The sequence below is a fragment of the Mastigoproctus giganteus genome, chromosome 2 (genome assembly GCF_048544385.1).
Source record: "Mastigoproctus giganteus isolate SK-2022 chromosome 2, ASM4854438v1, whole genome shotgun sequence".
Lineage (NCBI taxonomy): Eukaryota > Metazoa > Arthropoda > Arachnida > Uropygi > Thelyphonidae > Mastigoproctus > Mastigoproctus giganteus.
Genome location: NC_143576.1, coordinates 82,889,725 through 82,913,284, shown reverse-complemented (window position 1 = coordinate 82,913,284; position 23,560 = coordinate 82,889,725). Strand labels below are relative to the sequence as shown.

Below are 23,560 nucleotides of genomic sequence, written 5' to 3'. Positions count from 1 at the left end.
ACTTCTTTCTGTATAACTTGTGAACCTAAAGCGGTGCCTATAATTAAAGATTCAGCACATTGGCCTGAGGGGACTTTTAATTCACCCCTCTCCGCAGCAAGAAAATCAAGTTATCTATTCAATAGCAATTAAACTCGTGGTCAAGAAATAATCTAACTTCAGTTAATCAACCTCGTGGTAAAAATCTTTTTTATTTATTACCAAAATGTTGAAGGCATTTTTTGCAATATAAGGATCATTATTAATATGCAACTTCTTGAAGATTATAATATAATATGTGTTTACAGAAACATGACTTAGCGATCACATTCCTGACGAGCTTATCAAGGTTCGACATTATAATATTATATGAGACAGGGGCAGTCGAGATGGTGGGATCTTGGTTTTTATACCACGCAGATATTAAAAAGTAATCAGATCGGAATACTTTTCTACCATCCAAAGTTTATTTCTTTTAGTCAAAAATTGCTGAAATTCCTTATTTCTTATAATCGTTCTCTACCTTCTGCCACCTGTACCGTCTTCAGTCATCAACAGTCTGGATTGTTTGTTATATGATTTGTTTGAAAATATCTCATCATCTACCTTCACGATTATGATAGACGATATGAATCTTCCACATATATCTCTATCATTGGGTCTACAGAACAGAAACACCCGTAATCTTTTAAATATAATATTCAAATACAATCTAAAATATTGCAAAATAAATCCGACACGTGGGAATAATACTCTCAATGTTGTCTTTTCAAACGGAACTATTTCCCGGGAAGTAGGTAATAATTTACTTCCTTCCGATTATAAAGCTACTACGCTTTATCTAAATTACTTGAACACATCTCGTATCGATTTACTTCCTTCCGATTATAAAGCTACTATGCTTTATCTAAATTACTTGAACACATCTCGTATCGACCGATATCAAAGCTTCAATTTTAAGAAAGCTCACTGGGTCCAAGCTACTCACAGATTTGACAATATTAACTTTAATAGAATAATCTACTTCTAATTCTTCCTTAATGATTTAATGATGATAATTTCTCAGTATGATCCTTGTTATTATAAACGGAATAATTGCCAAAAATGTGCCTTGTTATTATAAACGGAACAGAAAATAACCAGGTTGGTGTTTGACCGCGAATTGATTTCTTTGCTGTCAAAGCAATCCAAGCTTCATTCCAGATTCATTCAACTAAATCCTCGCAGACATATAATGACATTCGCTTAACTAGAAATAAAAAAAAAATAAAAAAAAACGATTTGTATAAGAAGTATATAAACTCTTTTCAACAGTATAAAATCTCGTAATGATTTCAACCATTTTTGAGCATGATAAATCATTGAGATCAACTAAGACCTCAGTTATTTCATCAATTCACTTGAATGAAAAATATATAACAGATTCATCGGCCAATTGCGAACTATTTTAAATAAACTACTTCTATGTTATCTGAATATGATGTCTCTCATATCCCTTGCAAAGAAACGTTTTCAAATACGATGACCTACGAGACAAATATAAAGACTGTAACCGAACGAAAAAGGAAAGATTATTCTAAAAGTCCAGATCAAATGCCACATGTATTTTTAGGAAAAAGTATAAACATTTTAATGGTTCAAATGCTACATTTTTTTTAACCTCTACGTTTCAGCAGGTATTTATCCCTGGACATTTAAATTTTGTTTTATCTTTCCTATTCACAAAAAGAAACGTAAAGACAAACTTAGTAATTATAGTCCGATTACCCTAAACTCCCTGGCTGGTTTTGGATTCAATACTCTGTCATAAAATTTTTACTTTTTTTAGACACCCTTCTTTATCCCTCAACAATATGGTTTTCGTAGAGAAGGATGCATAATAACTAATTTGCTAGCCTTTTTTGGCACCGTCTACCTCCGCAGATGCCAGTCACAGAATTTACGTAATGTATTCTGATATATCCCATGGATTTGATTCCGTTAACTACGACTTATTTATACATAAGTTATACACCGTTGAGCCAAAACATTATGAACACCTATCTAATATAGTGTTGGTCCTCCACGTGCAGCCGAAACAGCTCGTATCGGGCGAGGCATGGACGCTACAAGATTTCTAAATGTGTCTTGTGGTATCTGGTACCAACACGTAACCAGCAGATCCTTTAACTCCTGAAAGGTCTGTGGTTGAGACGCCGCAGATCGGAGTTGCTGTTCCACACAAATCACCGATGCTCGATGGGATTGATGTGTAGGGAATTTGGAGGCTAGGGCGATACCTGGAAGTCTTCCTCATGTTCCGCAAACCAGTCTCGAACAATCCGGGCGGTGTGGCATGGCTCATTATCCTGCTGAAAGACGGCACCGCTAGAGGGGAAGACCGTTGCCATAAAAGGGTGTACCTGGTCAGCAATAATGTTTAAGTATTTGTTATGCTGAGGGTCTAGTGGTTCCTGGGATTTCTCCCATCTCCGCTGTATCGAGTGATAGTATCTTGTCAAGCCAGAGATTAAAAGTGTGTGGATCGTGTATAGTGAAGTCTTTTGCGCCCATTGTTCATCTGGCTTATTGGCCGTCGGGCCCCTGATTGGACACGATGTTGCCCACACCGCGCCACGGGGAGGCTGGCCAAGTGTTACCAGTAAGAAATCAGTACGCTGGCAGGTCTTGCCACCTACTTTCCTCAGATTTAGGCTAGGACCTAAAAAAATCGCTTTAATCGCTGTTGATGCTTTTTGTTTGGTCATAGAGATTTGTTTTAAGAGCGAGAAGGGACTGTACGCTGAATGAGTTTTATTTTTGGCCGAAAGGGTCGGGCAAGCATTTTGGTGTAGTTACAATTTTGGCATGTGGGGCTGTGAAGTTAGACAGATTTGGGTGGGGAGGAGGATGGCTGGAGGGTAAGAGAAGAACGGGACCGATAGAGAAGGTGGCCCCTAAATGTTCAGTGGGCATGCCCATTCCACACCAGAGGATAAGTGGGTTTGGTAGCCGAAAGATGGGGATAGGGATGTCGCTCCCCGCCGGGAAAAGAAGATAAAGCAGACCCAGCAAGGTGTCGGACCTGGGTCACCATTTGGCTAGTTGGCAGCAAGGCTGCAATCTAAGTCGTCCACTTTGACTCTCCAGGTGATGGACCTAGTCTCGGCAAAGGCCAGGATGCATCACCTGCACGTGACAGGCCAGCTGCATCTAGGTCCGTAGTGTATCCCAGTGTTTGGTTGCATCCAGTAAAGACTCATTTGCTGTAGGTTGTCACTGTCTCTTGTGTTCAAGTCCTGTAGTCACTCAGCTGGTCGTTAATGGCCTGTTGTGTTCTTTGTGTCTATTCGGTGGTCCAAAGTCCGAAATTTGTTTCAGGGTGGTGGTGCTCTTTGCCTCGCGAAGAGATTTTGAGCTGAAAGCGTTATAGTTTTCTTCTTCCTGCAGCACTATGTCCTCCTGATTTCTAAGGATGGAGGGTAGTTTGGTAAACAGCAGGCCACGGAGGTCTTCATAGATATTACATTCGTAGAGCAGGTGCTCCCAAGTTTCTTCTTGTCCACAGCTATAGTGGGCTACGTCCGAGATTCCAAAATAGTATAGTTTCTTCCTGAAGGAGCCATGCCTTGTCAGCAGGTAAGTGGTATGAAGTCCAGGAGAGTACCAGGTTGGGGAAATAGGGTAAACACGTCCAATGCCTGGTATGCAGCTTCTAATTACGCTGCTTTTATTGGAGTAATTCCACCGATTCTGCCACACTGTTCTCATGTGATCTGTAAGACGTCTTTTTCCTATGGTCTAGTCAGAGTTAGGACCATAGTGTTTCCCAAATGTGTGAATACCCTTTGGCGTGTTGATGCAGCAGCCCACCTTTCAGCCTCACTTTGTCAGGATGAGGCAGAAGACGCACGCGGCTCTTTGAGCCGTGCGTATGGAGCTCGTTGGTGTTCATCAGCCAGCGCTGCTTGTTCGGCATATCCTGAGGTGTATTATGCCGATCCCTCTCTATGCATCAGGAATTTGGTCATCTGCTCCTGCCTCATACCTTCACAAGTATCTCAGTTTAGAGTACTAGTTGCTTAGATGGATGAACAGGGTGGTAGGCCACCCCTAACTATCTCCAGATCGATCCTACAAGCAAATCTGTGCACCACTCCCTGGAAACATATCATCATGACAAAAAATGTCCTCACGCTTGCATGTCTTCTAACGGGGCGAATTGATGCTCCATCTGTATCCACATTAATCTCTGGCCCGAGGAAGGCAAGAGTGGAGCACCCCAACCTGTCTCCCTCTGCGTCTTACGTTGTCAAGCATTGATTCCCTGAGGAATATGTTTCCTGCCAATTGTCTTCGGATTTTCAATAAATTTAGGATCCACCCTGATAGGTTCTGTGAAGACAAGCCCTACAGGAAGGAAATCCTAAAGAACTGTTACCAGTTAATGAATCTATGATACTCACCTGCTCCTGGACACGACTGACTTTTTTTTTTTTTTTTTTTTTTTAACTTGCCTATTTGTATTTGACAAAGACTTTTTGTCTTCATGCAATTATGTTTTGTATAGTACTGTATTTTTTGTATATTGTTGTGTATTTTGCATATTATTGTATATTTTGTATATTTAATCCTGTAAATTTCTCAGATCGAGCACACATGTACTCTTGTTTATTGTACATGTGTTCCTCGCACCTTAGGCTGTAAATATTCACTCCCTTCTGGCACAGAGCCGTCCCGGGGTGACCCAAGGTTTCTTGGGAAATAAACTGATTTTAATAATAATAAATGATACCAGGCATGGTCATGTATTAGACAGGGAAGAATGTGCACGAGGTTGATGAACTTTTTTGGCGCAAGGGCACAAAAAAACAAAAAATAAAAACCAACCCTGTTTTTTTTTTTTTTTTTTGGTAGTTGTTGGCGCATCGGCTTCTGTGGCCATAATGCACCTCCCAAGGTTTTTGCAGTACTTTGATCCAAGCCCGAGGCGGGATTCGAACCCGCGACCTTTGGGTTGCCACTTTACCCACCTGGCTAGCCCGGTCGGCCCAACCCTGTACAGATTAGTAAAAAGAGTTTATAAGAGCATATATATATTAATCTGTTTTAGATAGTGTAAAAATTCAGATAAATTGGAGTTGTCTCCAATAATGTCTTAGTTGAAGAGACTCATTCAAATTACGGAGGGAACGGAATGATGTGGATCTGGCAGACTAATAATGATTGCACTCTATAAGAATATGTTTCACAGTTAGTGGTGAATCACAGTGCAAGCATAGTGGGGGGGGGATTATTTCCTTGCAACCCTTGGCATTGCTGCTGTGAAGGATGTATTGTATATACCACTTTTGTATACAATAAAGATTATATATAGATTAAAAAAATAGAGATGTGTAAGGTGGGTATGTTCAATATGTGCTCTGGCAAGCACAACCTCTTCGTGTCTGTTTGAGCGGAAACTAGATTTCCACAGCTGTGGATTCTGTTTTATATTTCGTAACTTGTTATTTAACTGGTTATCCCAAATATATCATCATTTTTCATTGCGTATTCGGTGTATGATTAGTTTATAGTCTCTGTAAGGAATTTGCATATAGTGTCATTGTCAGTGGGATTTCTTGCTGCTTTATTTGCATGCTCATTTCCTGGTATTCCAGTGTGCTCTGGGATCCAACAAAAAGTGACACTGCCTATTGTTATGAAGATCCGATATTTGAGTTATTTGATTTATCAATGGATGTGGAGAGCGATAATTGCCATGGATGGCTTCTGAGTGGAGTTTTTAGTAATCAAGGTCAACCCCATCTTAATGGCATAGAGTTCTGCTGTGAAAACACTGCATTCCTGTGGTAACGAGACAACTATTGATGTTGGTAGAACCACAACAGCACCCACAGCGCTCTCACTTTTGGAGCCGTCAGTATAAATTTGCAGAGTTTGCATTTATGAACGTTATGGAGGCAGTTGTTTTGCAATGCGACGAACGTTGGCATGCGTCCCACGTACGTGCTTTACATTGTCAACAGCAAGTGTCTGATTCTGCCCAGTAATCCTTCCATTTAACGTTTTTTGTATATTAATATCAGCTGATGAAGGGAGCCATCATCCCGATATAGTAAAGGTATGATTGTGAATAGTTTAGTATTTTGTAAATATTTGTATAGTTTTGTTATTGTTTCTATAATAATAACATTATACTAATGTAACGCACTGATCGAAATCTAATCAGGAAATGACCTATGTAATTCTTTACTTACGCATTTGTAGTGACGTATTTGCCCCGCCCTCTTCTCTCATTGGCTCGAATAAATATTAGGAGGAAAACTTTTTTTAATGTTTAGACAGAGAGAAATTAGTCTGAAATACGTGTTGCATTTCACGTGCCGTGATTACAAATTATTATGAAACGTTCAGTGAATATTACGTTGTATAGTGAAGTGAAAATAATTAATTTTATATATTATTACTTAATTAATAATTAATTGATAACAAGATAATTAGTTATTTACTTTTTTCCTTATGTCTGTTAATCAAGAAAAATAAAATATCAATTAATTTAAGAAATAAAAATCGTACGCACCTTAAATGTAACGTACTGCATACATTAACTAACGTGATTTTCGCTTCAGCAATTTCTTCCAGATCATTAATAGTTGTCCTTTATGTTGGTTGTGCTGCATCGAGGTATACAATGTCTCGAAATCTTCTTTTCCTCTAACTAGCACCACAAAAGAGCTATTTTACGGTGCTTTTACTTGGAATAAAACACACCGCAACTGGGACACTGAACAATGGATTAAGGTTTTATTCATTGAGGTTCAGCCTTCAGTAGTGATTATCGACAGTGTTAACATTTGGAGAGAACGCGATGCACGATTTCAGCCAACCAACACATAGAATAGACAGTTTTGGTGACAGAAGAATAATGGTATTGTCAGACGTCACCATTAGTAACCATACGCCTCTCCATAACTTATAGGCAAAGCATTGACATCACATCAATCTAGTGATTACGGTTAGAGATATTTGAGGTTATTCCAGGGTGGAGCAGTTGATCCTCATTTATGGACGTAAGGAGCTGCCCTAGCAGAGTCCCCAAACCTGAAGCCTGTAATTCGTCCTCCCCGAAGAAACTTACATGAGCGCAAATTTGCCTTCAAAGATGAATGAGATTTATTGCCTACTGACCTTCTGAAAAACCTTCTTGGCAGCATGATAGGTATGATCATTTCTCGTGTTGCCAACAAGGTTATTCAATTTTGTACATCTCTCAAATGGAGCGTGAGAGGTGTATAAAATTGAGTGAGTTATAATAACCGTCATTATCGTGAGATATGAAATTTGTTGTTAAATTTTTTATGGGTTTCATGAGTTGATTATTCTCGAGTTATTAATTTATAAAAATTTTATTGAAATCTTGACCGATATTGATTGACATAAGGTGTAAATTTGGAAATTTCTTAACTTTTACCCACTATTTTACCATGAGTGTATATTGATAATTCAGACTATGTGGGTTTTCTCTTCCATTGTGTAGATTAATATTCTAATTCCGGAACAGTGACACGATGAAACATTAAGGTCCTTTGCCCACTGCATCCTCCTGCCGGTAGATTTAAATAGTAAGATTATTTTTTCATTTTGCAAGTTGTGTGTCTTGCATTGTGTGTTAATAAATCTAGTTAACATCATGAAAACTAAATATTGCTGTTTATTTTCAAAATTACGGGCCTTCAGGCTTGTTATTTTTAAGAAAATACTCATTACACATCATTCGTTTTTACTTTCTTATCGATATTTTGTTAAATGGGCATTCATCAATGCCATTATGCTGCTTTCATTGCATGCGATATAGTGATTCAGTAATTGCAGACTATGTAAATGTAAACAACGTGTTTTATTTCTAGTCATCATCCACGCCAACAGCCACAGTAAGAAATTACCTCTATACGTGATTTTTCTTACATTTATTACTAATAATGATTATTATACAAATTTATTTTTATGAAACAGCTCGGATTATAAGCAGTCTATTATATCTGCGTGTAGGAAACGATGCATCAACTGAAGAAGTGTTCGCATAAAGTGCAAGAAAGGTCAGGACTGAAAAGAAAATGAAAATCTCAGTATACAAGTAAGAGTAATATGTAAATGTTTTAACTTAGCTAATATATGAAGTTATAGTTATTAATCCAATATTTGGAAAAAAAAGCAACTACAGGCTTCGTATAACTGTTCAAAATATTTAATAATAGCATTCTGAAAATGAGGAGGAATTTCTTTATTGTTAACTACCCAATGTTATTCGAAGTTTAACAAGAGAGGTCTGAATCAGCTTGTAATATCAGTATAACTTAAAGGTGAACTTAAGCATGAAAGGTATTAAAGACTTTAGTATGTATGAGTAGAACGTTAAGAAGACAGAAACAAAACGATTATGAACACATGTGGGGAGGAGAAGCGTTAATTGCATTTGCTTATATACAGGGGCTGACAAAATAATGAAAACACCTGTGATAAGAGTTACAGGTATGCACTAATATGGTGTTTGGCCAACCCTTACCTTTAAAACAGTATTTTACATGGAATAGATGCAAATAAATCTTGAATCGTCTTAAGAGGATACTAGACCATTCTTCATGGAGGAACTTTTCAAGCTCCTATAGTGATGGTGAAGGAAATCTGCTTCTCGCTCTCCTCTCCAAATATGCTCACAGTGGCCCAATAACGTTTAAGTTTGGTGGCTGTGCGGGCCGTAGGAGATGCCTACCCTCAGTTTCCTGCTCCTTTTGTAAAACAAGTTTGAACACATGTGGCTGTGTGTATTGGAGCATTATCATGTTGAAAAATAGCATCGTTTATGGGAAACAATGTTTGCACCATATTGGATATTGTGAGTGACCAGGTTTATCCTGGTCACTCACAATATCCAAGGTAGTGGCAGTAATTCTCCCGTTCAGGATGATGATAGGACTATGCTACATGTATACCTGTCTCACAGTGGCACCAGGACTATTCGTCCATCTCCACCAATTGTCATGAAGAGAGAAAAAAAATCCTCTTAATCACATCGGCGTGAAGTGTAAATGTGTATTTGTCAGGCCTTTCTGCCATCAGGTGGCAACCACCAACATGGGCAAATACCACTCGATGCTCGCCCTAGCACAAGGAGCCGAACTGGGTCACTCACAATATCCAAGGTAATCAGTGGCAGTAATTCTCCAGTTCAGGATGATAAGGCTTAAATAATACCAAGATATTGCTGTCCAAACCATTGTTGATCCTCCTCCAGGTTTGGCGGTTGGCACAAGACAATCAAGATGATGCGCTTCCCTTGCCGTTGGTCAAATATAAACTCTCCGTTGGAAAAAGTGCGAATGATGATTCTTCTGAAAATGTTTCCAATTATCAAGTGACCAATTTTTGCGCTCCTTACACCATGCATCCTCTTTCTAGTATTACAATTGGTAAAGAGTGGCTTGGCAATAGCGGCTGTGCCATAGATTTCAGCTTTATGAAGTTCTCGCGGTAAACTGAGTTTCTGAGGCTCGCATTTAATTCAGCAGTGATTTATGCTTTCGGGTTACAGTCCTTTTCACTGTCCAGCGATCTTTTAGTCTGCTTCGATTTTCTGCAAAATTCTTCTTATCAGATTTTTTCCCATAATGCAGACATCGCTTTCGATAATTAAATTGCTGATTTGTTTAATTACTGATGCCTCTGCTAAATGTAATCACCAAGAATTTAACCCTTTTGGAATTCAGACAGGTTAGTCATTTCTTCTTGTACTTTTTGATATCACTTCTAAATAAACATCGGCTTTTATTGTATTTTCTGCACTACTACCTGCAATGAGAAAAGTCATTAGGGCATGTTCATAAATACATCATACAGCCATTACAAAAACTACTACTTTCATATCAGGTGTTTCTATTATTTTATCTATCCCCGAAGGTATGTGGAAGAGAAGGCTTAGCCGACATGAGCCACATTTTTTTCCTCCCTGCTGCGGTTATAGAGCTCGCCAGCTTCATGACAAATTTCAGTGTCGATAAAAAAAAAAATGGAACTGAGCGACCTTTATTATATACAAGAGATTGATAGAAATTCTTCACAGTTAATTAATAAAATCAAAATGTGTAAATTGATAACGTTTCACTTACAGTTATAATTATTCCTTAAAAGAAGAAAGTTAAAACTTTTTTATATATTCGAAATTGTCTTTAAATTTTTTTTTCTCTTTTAAAATGTCTCTTCTGTACACATCGTAAATTTTGAAATTCCTGTGTTAGTGACACCGCATGTCATATCCAGATGTCTACATTTGATGACCTGATCAACGCATCAAATTTATTTACTCTTCTCCTAGCATTGCGTATAATGAAGTATATTGTGTCTTTTATGCTCTTAGTAACCCAAATCCCTCCCACCCTTGTAATTCCTCCCACCTTACTTTCGGGCTGCTGCATGTCCCAATAGAAGAACTGCAAGAATCAGTTTCGTCGCTGTTTATGGGGCACAGTATGGTCTTAAGAGCACAATAGCTCTTCCGCCAGAAATACCAGTACCAATCTGTTTATGGCTCCCATTAATCTGTTAGGCTGTAAATTCAGTCAAAGTAGCAGCTTCCCGATCCACCTAATACTGCCTCGATAACGTCAGGCAATATGCTTGTACCTCTTCTCTCTCTCTATGTCCTTGTAAAAAAAAAAAAAAAAAAGGTCCCTCCTGTTAACAAGTATAGGCCACGTTGGGAAAATTCTAACCCATAAATCTTGTACGGTCTCTCCAGAGTTGAATTGACTGACATCGAGCTCATGATGTCCTCCCTCCTATCAATGTCTGGACAGAATTCCAGACACTTTGAAATAGGCGCCTCTGTAGCCAGGTGGGAAGGAGCAGCAGTGCGTAACACACGCTTCTTGATTATACCGGAGTTCGAGCCTGTCACCACCTGACCTTTCCGCATCTTTCCAAAGATGCGGAAAGGTCAGGGAATGATCACCGCATATCCCGGAGCAATATGGCCTTAGTTGCTAATGCTCCTAAAAAAAAAAAAAAAACCAAATAACATAACACTTTGAAATTTGGTCCCAATTCGCGGATTTTTTCAACATTGCTTCATACCTACGAAGTAAATTCTCCAAATCGCCTGTGCTTAATATTATTAGTACGAAGATGTTCAAGAATATCACCTTCTTTTATTCCTTTAAAAGTTAACTGTACCACATCATTAACTTTTGTCCCTGGCAGACATACCCTGGTGTCTTATTCAGAGGTGTACTGCTAAGAAAATAGTACCGGAACGCTCGTTCTTCAGAAGACTATATGATAACGCCACATCGACTGTACAGTAACTGAATCAAACGTCAGACTCACGGTTCATAGAACAACCAGTTCTAGCGTTCAGCTCATGTCGAATCAAAATGCAGCGTTCGCACGCACCACAGTATATCTCATTCGTTGGATCTCTTTATCTAACACATTGTACTTTAGTAAGAAACGTTCAAGTTTCATTCCGAAATTTATATTTTTGTTTTTAAATAAATTTTTAAATAAATCTATTAATTTTTAATTTTAAAGATTACTATTAATATATAGTTTTAGTAGCAATGGGTAAAATAGATATTATTTCTCCCTCCCCTTTGATTTTGCCATTGTTTCATAATATTAGGTGTATAAATTTAATGATTTTCTATTATGACATTTAGAAAAAAGTACCCGAACGCCGTTCCAGCCCGAATACACCATTGATCTTATTCCACCTTTCCTTTATGCATAGCATGTTTCCCTGGGACAGTTGCTTCCCACCTTTGACAATTTTTGCTATCTGTTGCAAGAATATAAGCTCTAGTGTCGTTTTGGGCAGCTGAGTGCTTGACGTGTACCCCTTTTTTAAATTCTTCAAAGTCATCAGTCCTTTTCCCCAATAACCCAGATTTGTTCATTGAAACCGGAGTTTTCGCTTAATCTTTTAATCTTCCCCACACTCTTTGTATCTGAAGTACATAAAATCCTCGCAGAGAACTATAACTTCCTCCTGACAAATAATAATAACGCAAATAATATGTAACTGCAAATTTGAAACAAAGGGTTATCAAAATCCAGTAATTTTAAGCAATAAAATTTTTTACTTAGTGGATATCAGAAGTTTTGATGACACAATAGCGCAATGAATCCGTACTTACTTTGTAGTTATTGATTGCAGTAGTCGTATCTCTCTTCTCCGTCCCCAATACATCTCTGCAAGATTATTTAAATTGATTATTTTTACATTGACTATTTAAAAATTAAAAAAAAAAAAAAAAAAAAAATCATTAACAGTGTCAAAACAGTTGGATAATAACAAATATATAATTTTGAAGTAATTGGTAATAAATGGTAAACGGACTTCTTTATAAACACGTTTAAACGGGATACATATTTCAGCTCAGCACAGGCGACAATGCAAGACAATATGATGAAATTGAAAGCAAAATCAAACCGACTCCGGTTCATAAAAGAGCCCTCTGGTATGTATATGGATTGACACGTTGGGTGGAGTCTGCCATGTCCATCACGAAGATCTTGTTGCTTCCAATTAATGTCATCAATGGTGAAACTGTCATGCTGCCAACTCCATCACCACGCAAGGATGGCGCCCGATATTTGATTTGGCATCCATTGTTTTTAAAGAGCACAGGGGTTCCATTCAAGTTTCTCCTGGTTCGTGCCCAGAATTTGTAGTTTCGCCTGTTTGTGCAATATGCCTCACCTCTAGTCCTTGCACAACAATCTGGGAAAAGGAAAATAACCCACTACCTGTGATTATTATTATAATTAAAATCCTTAATCATTAAACATATTCATAGGTGATGTTATGGAAATTCAAATTATTTTAAAAGCAACGGAGCTTGTTGCTCACATCCAAATCGTGTATTCATCTGTATAGGTGTGTTCACGAGTCAATTTGCATGTTGTTCGAGCTACAAAACCTGATATAACTCATAGGAAAAACCCTATTAACTCTGCTTGAGCTAACTGTAGCCTCGATTGAAGAATCGAGACATCGATGGGAATCGAACCTAGACCTATCCAAACGAGGATATGCATCAGTGTATCGTGCTGACTAATATAGACAGACCGATATTATGGAACAGATGTTAACCCCCACCCCGTAATTCATTAAGAAAGCATTCTTAGACTTAATGGTCAATCCAGTAGTGTACGGGAACATGTTATGGGGGTAAGCTGATATCCTTGTTGACTGCTAGAGGACCTATAATGTTTATTGTACACAAATTTTGTTATAATTTTTCATGACTTATTGGCCGCGCGAGACTGTTTACGCGAGGGTTTATATTAGGAAATATTATTCGTATGTTATCTCTCCGTCTTGTATGGAAATATAAGCTACTTTATCAAATGAATTATAAATGTAATTAGTTTTAAAATAATCAGCAAAATAGTGATATAGTTAAATTTATAAAAAAAAAAATGAATTTTTTTTTACTTTAAAAATCGTTACATTTATAATTTATTTGATGTCATCTGCGTTTAGAATTATTATGCTAAGCCAAACTGGTTTAGCTTAAAAACTGATCAAAATTGGACAGCATCCTCTGTCAGGGCTACAGACAAGCATCTGTTCCCATGAATTTTCTCATTTTGCAAGGTCCATTTTGGGAAAAGCTTCCTCTTAATTTTTTTTTTTTTTAAGAGCTTTACCGACAAAGTTCGAGATTTCGTTTGCAGAACCATATTGGCTTTTGCTTGCCATTGTGTCCATACATTTTTTGGTATCTAACACGTACGCGTCACTAGTGTGTGTGTTCACAAGATTTATGTTGCACTGACAGTATATAGCGCAAAGTACATCCTGGTGTCACTTTTGAGAACTGTAAAATCCTGTGGCTAGCAGAGAATACATAGGAGAAAAATGGCTGCTTACCCGTCTTGCTTGATCGTATCTCGCCCTCCCATATTTATCAGAAACGCAACGTCTGGCTCTTCTGGTCTGAAATGAGCAATAAAATTGTGTAATGAAAATGCAAGCCATCATACAATTGTTCAAGTATATATTATTACTTGGTCAGTCATTAACAGTTACCGGTATGTGCTATTACGCTATAAAAATATTTAGTTATTTATTTTATGTACATTATGATACGTTAGCGGTTAGTACAGTGATTATAATCACAGTCATTATCACTCTCTGTAGGGTACATTCCAGGATCGAGGCCTGTAAGCGGTTTCGGGCGAGCAGTATATGGAGTTTTCACTCAAGAACTTTGGTTTCTTTTTCTGCAAAGTAGGAAAACTTACCTTAGAGTGCACAATTTATAGACATGATATAATGACGGCACCTCACGGCTTTGATTACTTTGGCCAAAATTCAAAAGAAACAAAAAATAAATAATAAAATAAAATGAAAATAATAATAATAAGAGTAATTACACTGTACAAACCGAACAGCCCCGGTACTATTTTGGCGGTCTGGGTGCACAGTGTTCTCATTGCTTTGATCTAGCCTTTATTATAGTGATCTTATTGTTCCAAATAAGAGACTTCTTATTTAACTGTGCAGTAGCTACTGCTAGGTGGTTGGCCTCACTTCCACGTAATCCGGAGTGGGCGACCAGGAAACTCCTGGTCAGCTAAGTAGGCCTTGACCGTTGGACTTGAACGGTCAAAAGTGAATGGCGTAGTGCGGGACTCTAATGAATCGAGCATTGTTTCCGGAAAGCCCATAGGTATTGTGCCATATACATATATTTCTGAAAGTACTGTTGCAAATAATTGTCTGTATTTCTTAAAGGCTTGTCAAGAACGGTGACTGTCTGTCCAGCCAAAGGTTAAGCTGGGTCCAAAGGCTTTGGACGGTGAGGAGATGGAGGTTGTTGCTCCTGGTGCTTCTGTCACTGGAGACGGCAGTGCTGGGAGAGTTCGGCTGGGTTCGACACAAGTTGTGCTCGAACGATTGCCCAGTGACCTACAAGTCTTGTTGGATAGTGACTCAACTAATGACTCGATGGATCACGAGTCTACTCAGAGAACTGCAGTGAAACGTCTCAGTCAGGATTCTGATGACGAAGGAGATCCGCAAGAAAACTTCAAAGACATGAAGATTGTGCGTTAGAGGCTCCATGATTACAGGTTTAACGACTCAAACAAAGCAAACAGGGCGGCAGTGTATGCGATCCTAGGTATGTGGAATCAACTAGAAGCAAAGGCAATCGAAGTATACGCCGAAAACCAGTCGCTTAAGGCACAGCTGAAGAGTCAGTCCTCTGTCAGTGTTGTGCCTACCTCGTACGCGGATGTCGTGCGAGTACAGAAAAGAAGGCGGAAGTGCACGCCATTTTTATAAAGTCAGACTCTGACAGTCTCAAGTCCAGTGAAGCCGTAAAAGAAGTCGTTTTACAGGCTGTTAAGCCAGTTCTCAAGAATGTGACTGTTCGTCGCATGAGAACTATTAGAGACAACGGAGTCGTGCTGGAGGTGGCTAGCAAAGAAGACGCTCAAAGGGTACTGTCGTGTGAGACCATTAAGGCCAAGGGAATGAAGACTGAGGTCCTCAAGAAGCCTGGATGTCGTCTCATCATCTACGATGTAGATGCTGATGTCGAAAAAGAAGATTTCTTGTCTGAGTTGTATGATAGAAACTAGAGTTCTCGTGGGGGTCAGCAGAGTACTATTCCAGAAGAGCATTGGATTAGGGCTGTGGCAAAAGTTGCAAATAAAGACACTAAGAATTGGATCATTGTGGTTCCCACAGAGTTGCGGAAAATCCTGATCGAGAGTGGCAGAGTGTTCTTGCACTGGTCGTCCTACAAGATCTGTGATATATACGTCACAGTGAAGTGTTTCAAGTGCCTAGCCTTTGGACATCTAGCAAAGAACTGTAAATTCAAAGATGTGTGCGGTCATTGCGCTGGAGAAGGTCACTTTCTCAAAGAGTGTCCAAAACAGGTTGATAAGCCTGTGTGAACTGTAAGAAGTTTGTTTGTTTTTTGGTTTTTAGGAGCATTAGCAACTAAGGCCATATTGCTCCAGGATATGCGGTGGTCATTCTCTGAACCTTTCCGCATCCTCCGTATTTGGTGGTGACTGTAAGAAGTGTGGTAATGCTTCTGACCATTCTGTTCGAAGTACAGATTGTCCCATCTACAAGAATTATTTAGAACAGATTAAGAGTAAAGTTGTTTATGGACAATGTCCATGGCCACTGGTAACGTTTGTCATGTTTCACAGGTGGTTAGTGCTCTTGGCCAGTTGCCCTGCTGTTGCAGTGGGAATTTGGTTTGGAGATTGTGACTGTATCCTTGCATGTGCTGTATATGGTGAATGACAAGGTTCGAAGTTATCCTTGGTGTACAGGGTTGTACAATGTGGTCCGTGTCCTTAGTGCTCCTAAGAACTGTAAATAGCAGTAGTGCTCTAGACACTACTTGAACCGTATGTTCATTATTCCCGCATGCTTTCGGATGTTAGTTTCGGATGTTGCAACTGCTTGTCGTTGCTTATTATGAGTTGTGTGTGTGTGTGTATATATATATATGTATAGATATTTTTGACTTCTAAATTAATGTAATATATTATTATGTATGATTTCTAAATTGATATTGTTGATTAGATTTTTGATTGTGGTTTGATCAAAACAATCTGATTTCTATGTACATAGTGAAAAAATTATTGTTAATTTTAAAAGGGTAGTAGCGACCTGCCTCCACGGGGCTAGGGATGGTAAACTTCCTTCTGCAGCATGGAAGGCTAAATAGGGCGATGTAAATAGTTAAATTGCGTTGTTGAGCCTCTTGCTCGGGAAACGCTTTAATGAGTGTAAGTATGATGATGTACAAACCGAACAATCGGACTCGGATAATTCGTCAATACTCTGGCACAATCCTGTGGCTGCCTTAGTGTGCCGATCATGCGACCGTGTTGTGTCTTACGTAGGGCGACCCCTTAACGTTAGTTCCGATCTGCCATGGTTCTCTATTATGATATACAAAACTCTGTAAAATGACCAGAAATGTATGTAGTTAGTGCTCTTTTTGTGCAGTGTGGGTTGTTCAGTTGTTCCTGCCTACTTTGCTACCAGGAAACACCGATAATTTTATTATTATTATAATTACCACTAGGGGACTTCGCCCCCTGCTCGCTTTGCTCGCCAACCCCTGCGCACGCTTTTTACGTAAAATGTAGAGTTATGACGGAGTAAGTCAAATCTTTACTACGTAAAAGACACACCTGTCTTATGCTGTGCCTAATGCGTCACCGCCGTTCTTGATGCCTGACTGCATTATATGAGTCTGCATTATATGCCTGACTGCATTACATGAGGGCATTATATGCCTGACTGCATTATATATGACTTAATAAACAAATTAACTAATTACTTAATAAATTAACAAATATTACTATATTACTTAAATACTACCAAGAAATACTGCTTGTTATTCAGAGGCGTATCCAGTTTTTTTTTTTTTTTTTGTCAGTAGGAACATTCACAAAAAAGGCGCCTAATGCTAAAACGCGCAAGATTAACACAATTTCGGCGTCAGGGGATACCTGCTGACCCTACCCTGGCTACGCTACTGTTGTTACTTCTGTTAATCTGGTATACTTCACTGACTCTGTGAACTGTCTCTCAATACTAACAGAACCGTTGGAAGGTCCTCTCCAATTCAAGAACAGGCTAATTCTGTCTTTAGCGACTGACCCTGATAATAATGATGCTTCTAGTGATGTGTCTTCTGACAACACTTCTGCTTCTCCTAATGTGCAGTCTTCTGAAGGGGTTGGAATCTTCAGAAATTGAGTTATTAAATTCTCAATGTGACATCTGTGCCTCGCTTGCACATTCTCCATCTGTCTGTGAGACTGCTTCTGATTCTACTGGTGATACTTCGACACCTGATAACTGTACTTCTGCTATACAGCCTCAACTTGATGTTTCTCTAAGTGCAGATTTCACTTATGGCACTCTACTGCATCCTCGTGGAGTGCTGATCCCACCACTTATTCTGAAAGTAGAGTTTCCAAAAGGTCCCGCCCATACCCTTTGTTCATTTTCCACCTAAGGAGGTCGCAGATCTATTACGTAAGAATCTTGAGGATTATTTGTTTAAAGAATCCAACAAAGTGATTAAACAAGTATCCAAAAATTTTCTTCGGTACTGGGCTTGAACATGCTTTAAATAAACGTATCTTAGAGAACACAAAGCTTCAGACCAAACTGGAAGAAAATGAAAATCATGTCTCTCTCTTCCTATACATCCTGTTTCCACCACCTTGACTTATACTCAAGTATGACGTGGTTCTCCAGCACCTGAATTAAAGGCCATCTCCTCCTCAGCCGCCACTGTTGCAACCAAGTCCGCTTCGGCTCCTGTTCAATAGAGGCGCCTCCGTGGCCAGGTGGGAAGGAGCAGCAGTGCATAGCACACGCTTCTTGATTAGACCGGGGTTCGAACCCGTCACCACCAAATATGGAGGATGCGGAAAGGTCAGGGAATGACCACCGCATATCCTGGAGCAATATGGCCTTAGTTGCTAATGCTCCTAAAAACCAAATAACAAACAAACAAGCTGTTCAATAGAATATTATTATTTTAAAGGCACGGGAAAACTCAAATCTGGGTACTAGCCAAGCTTTTAAATCGGCAGTGACTAAGGTATTGAAGAAAAATATGAAGGACTTTAAAATAAGCTATGAAGCTTACTAGTAAGCCCTCCTGGGTAGTACACTTGGTAGAATCGCCGCGCTCCCCACACCGGTTGGAAGACCAGATTTCGAGAGTCCCGTCGATGACGTGAGGAACTTTTATGGGGCATTTTCACAACGTGGCTGAGTTAGTTAGTCTCAGATAACATGGTTTTTTCTCCCGAAAACTCGGGTTTTTCGTCTAGCAAAACAGAAAATCGGCCATAGAACACAATTTACAGACAATATACACGGAGCAATATGGCTTTAGTTGCTGATGCTCCTAAAACACTATTACAACAACAGTTTACTCGTAATAAGGGTTTGTTATATAAACTAACTCTGAGAACGATTTGTTTATTTAATCAGGTAAAGAAAAGTTACATCCACCCCTTAACCGCAATCAAATGCTAGGAGGGTAAACAATTATAAAAATTAAAACAATATCAATATTAGGTAAAATAAAATACACTAAGATCAAGTCAATAATTAATTGCCAACCGGGCTAGCCAGGTGGGTAAAGTGCCTGCCTGGCAACCCAAAGGTCGCGGGTTCGAATCTTGCCTCGGGCTTGGATCAGAGTAAAATGCAAAAACTTTGGGAGGTGCATTATGTCCACAGAAGCCAATGCACTAACAAAAAAAAAAAAAATAAAAATAAATAATTAATTACAGAAGTTAAGACAGATTAGGTTCGACATAATACTCTAAATACATTCAGCGTCTGTCCAAGAAGAGTGCAGGGATGCTGGCAAAATGCTGCGGCTGTCCGAAACAGGAGAATGAGCGCATATCATCCTCCAACACAGTAGCCACGTAAAGCGATGGTGAAATGAGGTGAAAGTTGATGGTCTAAATTTGCAAGATTGTGTAGGTATCAGCTAAAACTTTTGATCTGTAGGCTTTGTCGTGGCAAATCGTCTCAGAGTTGATATTTAGGTCGTTGAGGAGTCCAATCGTGTTTGCTGGGAACATATGGCTGAGCAAGCTGATTTGGTTGAGGGCAGGTCTGATCAAAGATGTTTGCCGGTTAGTTATTTTTTTGCTGTTCTTCGTGGGCAGGATGATAAGGCTCTGTCGATGTTAGGAGCATCTAGTCTACCCGAAATCAGCTTGGAGAGAGTAATTATGTTGCGAGTGGTGATTATTTTCTTCCATGTAGCGAATGTAGTATACCCTTAGATAGTAAGGGGATGTCCTGAAGTCCTATTGAGGGATCGCAGAAGCCAATACTCAATCCCCAAGAACTGCCGCAGGTAGGTTGGTGTAGGTGCAGAGAGAGGACCAGATTTCCGATGCGTATAGTGCCACCGGTACCTTGCAAGTTCGGACAAACCTAGTTATTAGCTTCTTATTGCCGTAACCAATCAGTTCCTGTCAGCAGACCAAAGGGCTGCGAAGAATTTTCTTGATTCCTTGAAGTGCTCCAGAAAAGACAGGTTCGAATCCCAGATCAAACCTAGGTCCTTGTGAAAGTTGACAAGTTTAATTTGATGTCCATTTATAGAGATGTGCATCGAATTTATTCTTCTCCTCTTTGTAAACGTCATCTCGGCAGATTTTTCAGCATTTAGCTCAAAACCAATGTATTGAAGAAATGTGCTTATCTGAGAGATTTGTTTTGTTGCAGCTCTTTGGACAGAGAGCGCTTGCTCCGGCTGATCGAAATGAATGAAAAGCTTCAGATCGTTGGCGTACGATATCATGTTTTTGAAATTTGCTAGCAGAGATTCCAAAGCCGCTGCTCACAAAGCGCCACCCTGTGGAACCCCACTGAAGACAGTAAAGGATCGTGAGAGACCATTGTGCTCAAGAAGAAGCCGTCTTTCCTGCAAATTTTTTTTTTAGTACAGTGAGGAAGTTATCGGAGATACTGAAGTAGTTCTTCAGGATGTGAAGTAAAGATGTGATAGAAATCCTATAATATGCAGATTTAACGTCAAGAAAAATTGTCGAGCTACTTTCGACAATTCATAGCTTCCTGTATGTGAAACAGCATTTGAAGGAGATTGATGATAGTAGATCTCCCAGGGACAACGTTGTAAAGGTGACATAGTCTGTGATGAAAACAGTGCTCAATAAGTTGCGCTAGGATTGTCTTTTCAAAACTTTTAGCGAAGTGCCTACTGAGATCGGACGAAAATCCTTCGCAGTTTTAGGCCTCGAAAGACTTATTTTCCTCTGCAGGACCTTTGCCGCGTTTCCCTTAAACGTATATTATGGTCTCGTTTTGATAATGCTCTTCAATTCTCATTCTCAGACTCTAATTCACTTCTGGGGGCGCCTCCTTAGCCAGGTGTGCAGGAGCAGCAGTGCGTAGCACACGCTTCTTGATTAGACCGGGGTTCGAGACCGTGACCACCAAATAGAGAGGATGCGGAAAGGTCAGGGAATGACTACCGCATATCCCCGGAGCAATATGGCCTTAGTTGCTAATGCTCCTAAAAACCAAACAACAACAACAAACATCTATTTCACTTATGTTGGAGACCCGAAACCATATGGCAGTGCCATATGTACTGATAGGCAAAAATTACCGCTTTGTAAAGAATTCGTAAAGTTTTGTAATTAAGGCCCCAAAAATGTTTTGAGATTCGTAGCAGCATAGATGTATACTTAATAACGTTTTCATTAATACCGAGAACATTGAAACATGCATTAAAAATTTAATCTAACGTGAAACCCAAACATCTATGGAAGCTAAACGTGGAAAATGATTGGTCAAACAATTTGATAACAGGAATGTTAAGATTGCCTTTCTGTATAAAAGTTTTGTTTTTCCGAGGAGATGGGTAATTTATTACAAGCAGCCCATCAACAAAAATCATCATAATAGAATTAGCTCTGAGTTCTAGTGAGGAATGCGAATTTCCATGTGCCAGAAGGGTGAGGTCGTCGGCTTAGGCCAATTTAGAAACAGGAGTAGGCCTAAAGAGCCACTTGTCGAGAACCAAGTTCCAGACGAGTGGTCCTGAAATGAAACCCTGCGGATTGCCACGTGAAACAGGACGTGCGAGATGTTGCCAGCCTAAAATAATATGGACGGTGCGATTTAGAAAATAGTGCCTGATGATCTGGTAGAGTTGTTTTGAGCATTAGCAACCTTAAGGCGAACAAACAGATTGTTCCACCATAGGGAGTCGAATGTCCCAGCAGAAGTCTGAAAAAAAAAATGGCCGCTATATGTTTCCAATTGCTTAATTTAACCCGAGAAAGCAGTTCCACTAAGTCCTATTTGGTGTCTCCTACCAGTACGAAAACTGATTCGAGAACATTATGGACTGTTCGGAAAGCAAACTATTAAACCTTAAAGCAGTCAACCGCTCTAAAGTCTTGTCCATTGACAGGAAAACTATCGGACGCTTTAGCTGAAGTAGAGCCAGACATTTTGGAAATTAATTTAAACCTTTATTAAACAGAGACAAAAGAAAAGCTGGAACAAAGACTGTGGAACGTTTTGATAAATGTCCCATCAACATGATCTAGACTGGGAGAAGAGAGGGTAATAAAGATATAATTCAGTCAAGAATCTTTGGACGTTTTCAAAATCTACGAGAGTTTCCTTATATACAGGGTGTTTTACCCTGTATATAAGTGCTACAGATGATATAAGTGCTAAAAATGGTCAATAATTTAAAGGTGAAAAGTACAAACTAAAAGTAAAAAAGTCCCAGGGAACATCGGGCTGTAAATCAACCGTTTTCGAGATAATGCACATTTTCTGTTAAGATCCGCAACTGACTATGGGAGCACTAATTTAGCAAAAAGCTGTGAATCCTTTGCTAAGGGTGGTTTTATTAAACATAAGATAATACATTTTTAATTTTTGGTTTCAACACCACAGGATTTTACAAAAGGTGTTCAAAATGTTGTCCATGCATCCGTACGCCGCTAAGGCATTCCTGGGTCATTTATGATTTGCTGAAAGGCATCCTTCAACCCGACGATGCAATTCCTTAACTCTGTTAATGTCAGAAGTGTACACCAAGCTTTTTACATGACCCCAGATACAAAAATCCATAGGATTTAAGTCTGGTGATCTGGGAGGCCACATTACAGTCCTACATCTACCTATCCACCGTTGACCATACCTTATAGTTAGATACCGAGTCGGAACTCGAGCAAAATATCCCCGTGCACCATCATGCATAAACCACATGTTCTGGCGTTGCTGAAGTGGAACATTATCATCATCAAGGAGGTTTGGAAGAACATTCTGCAGGAACTGAAGATACAGCTCCCCTATTAGCCTGTTTGGCAGAAAGCGCGGTCCAGTTAGACGGCCTCTTAGTAGTCCTGCCCATACATTGAACGAGAAACGTTGCTGATGTCGTGAATTGCATTAGGATATTCGTCGGACCAAACGTGACAGTTATGAAAATTAAAAATACCATCACGAGTAAACCCAGCTTCGTCAGTGAACGAAATGATGTTTAAAAATTGGGGGCTCAGGACACACTGTTGCATCCACTGGCAGAAGTTCACTCTGAGAGGGTAGTCTGTATTGCTGAGACCTTGTACACGCTGGATATGGTAGGCGTACAGTAATTGGCGATGTAAATTTTGCCACACACTGCTATGACTCAGTACACGCTCTTGCAGAGCAACACTCCTTGTCGAAATTCCTGGATTTTGTTCTATTCTTTCTAACAGTCTGGGCGGTAGCATAGTGGTATCGTCACCGTCCTCCCCACACCGGGTGGAAAAGGCCCGGGTTCGAATCCCGTCGATGACGAGAGGAACTTTAATGGACTTTTTTCACTCCGTGGCTGAGTTAGTCGGTCTCAGGCGTAGATAGCCAGGTTTTTCGTCAAAACAGACAAATCGACCATAGAACACATGCAATTAACAGACATAAGATACACACAGCATGGCAGATGAATTTCATTATTCGAGTGGTCTTAAAATAACA

The 23,560-nt window shown here is 39.4% G+C and overlaps 1 protein-coding gene and 1 long non-coding RNA gene across 2 annotated transcripts in view; one reads left to right on the top strand and one right to left on the bottom strand.

Annotated features, from left to right (window-relative positions):
- LOC150089371 (uncharacterized) overlaps window positions 1-23,560 on the top strand; it is a 200,324-nt gene that overhangs the window by 131,793 nt on the left and 44,971 nt on the right. The window contains exons 2-3 of the long non-coding RNA XR_016547930.1: window positions 7,499-7,570; window positions 8,011-8,095. This is a non-coding gene — a long non-coding RNA (uncharacterized LOC150089371). The remainder of the gene's footprint in view (window positions 1-7,498; window positions 7,571-8,010; window positions 8,096-23,560) is intronic.
- Window positions 7,975-23,560, bottom strand: part of LOC150089372 (uncharacterized) — a 36,900-nt gene continuing 21,314 nt past the window's right edge. Inside the window, exons 4-6 of the mRNA XM_090389278.1 lie at window positions 13,892-13,957; window positions 12,150-12,204; window positions 7,975-8,064 (exon numbers count right to left, since the gene is read on the bottom strand). Of these exons, the coding sequence (XP_090245404.1) occupies window positions 12,157-12,204; window positions 13,892-13,957 (114 nt within the window). The 3' untranslated portion in view covers window positions 7,975-8,064; window positions 12,150-12,156. The remainder of the gene's footprint in view (window positions 8,065-12,149; window positions 12,205-13,891; window positions 13,958-23,560) is intronic.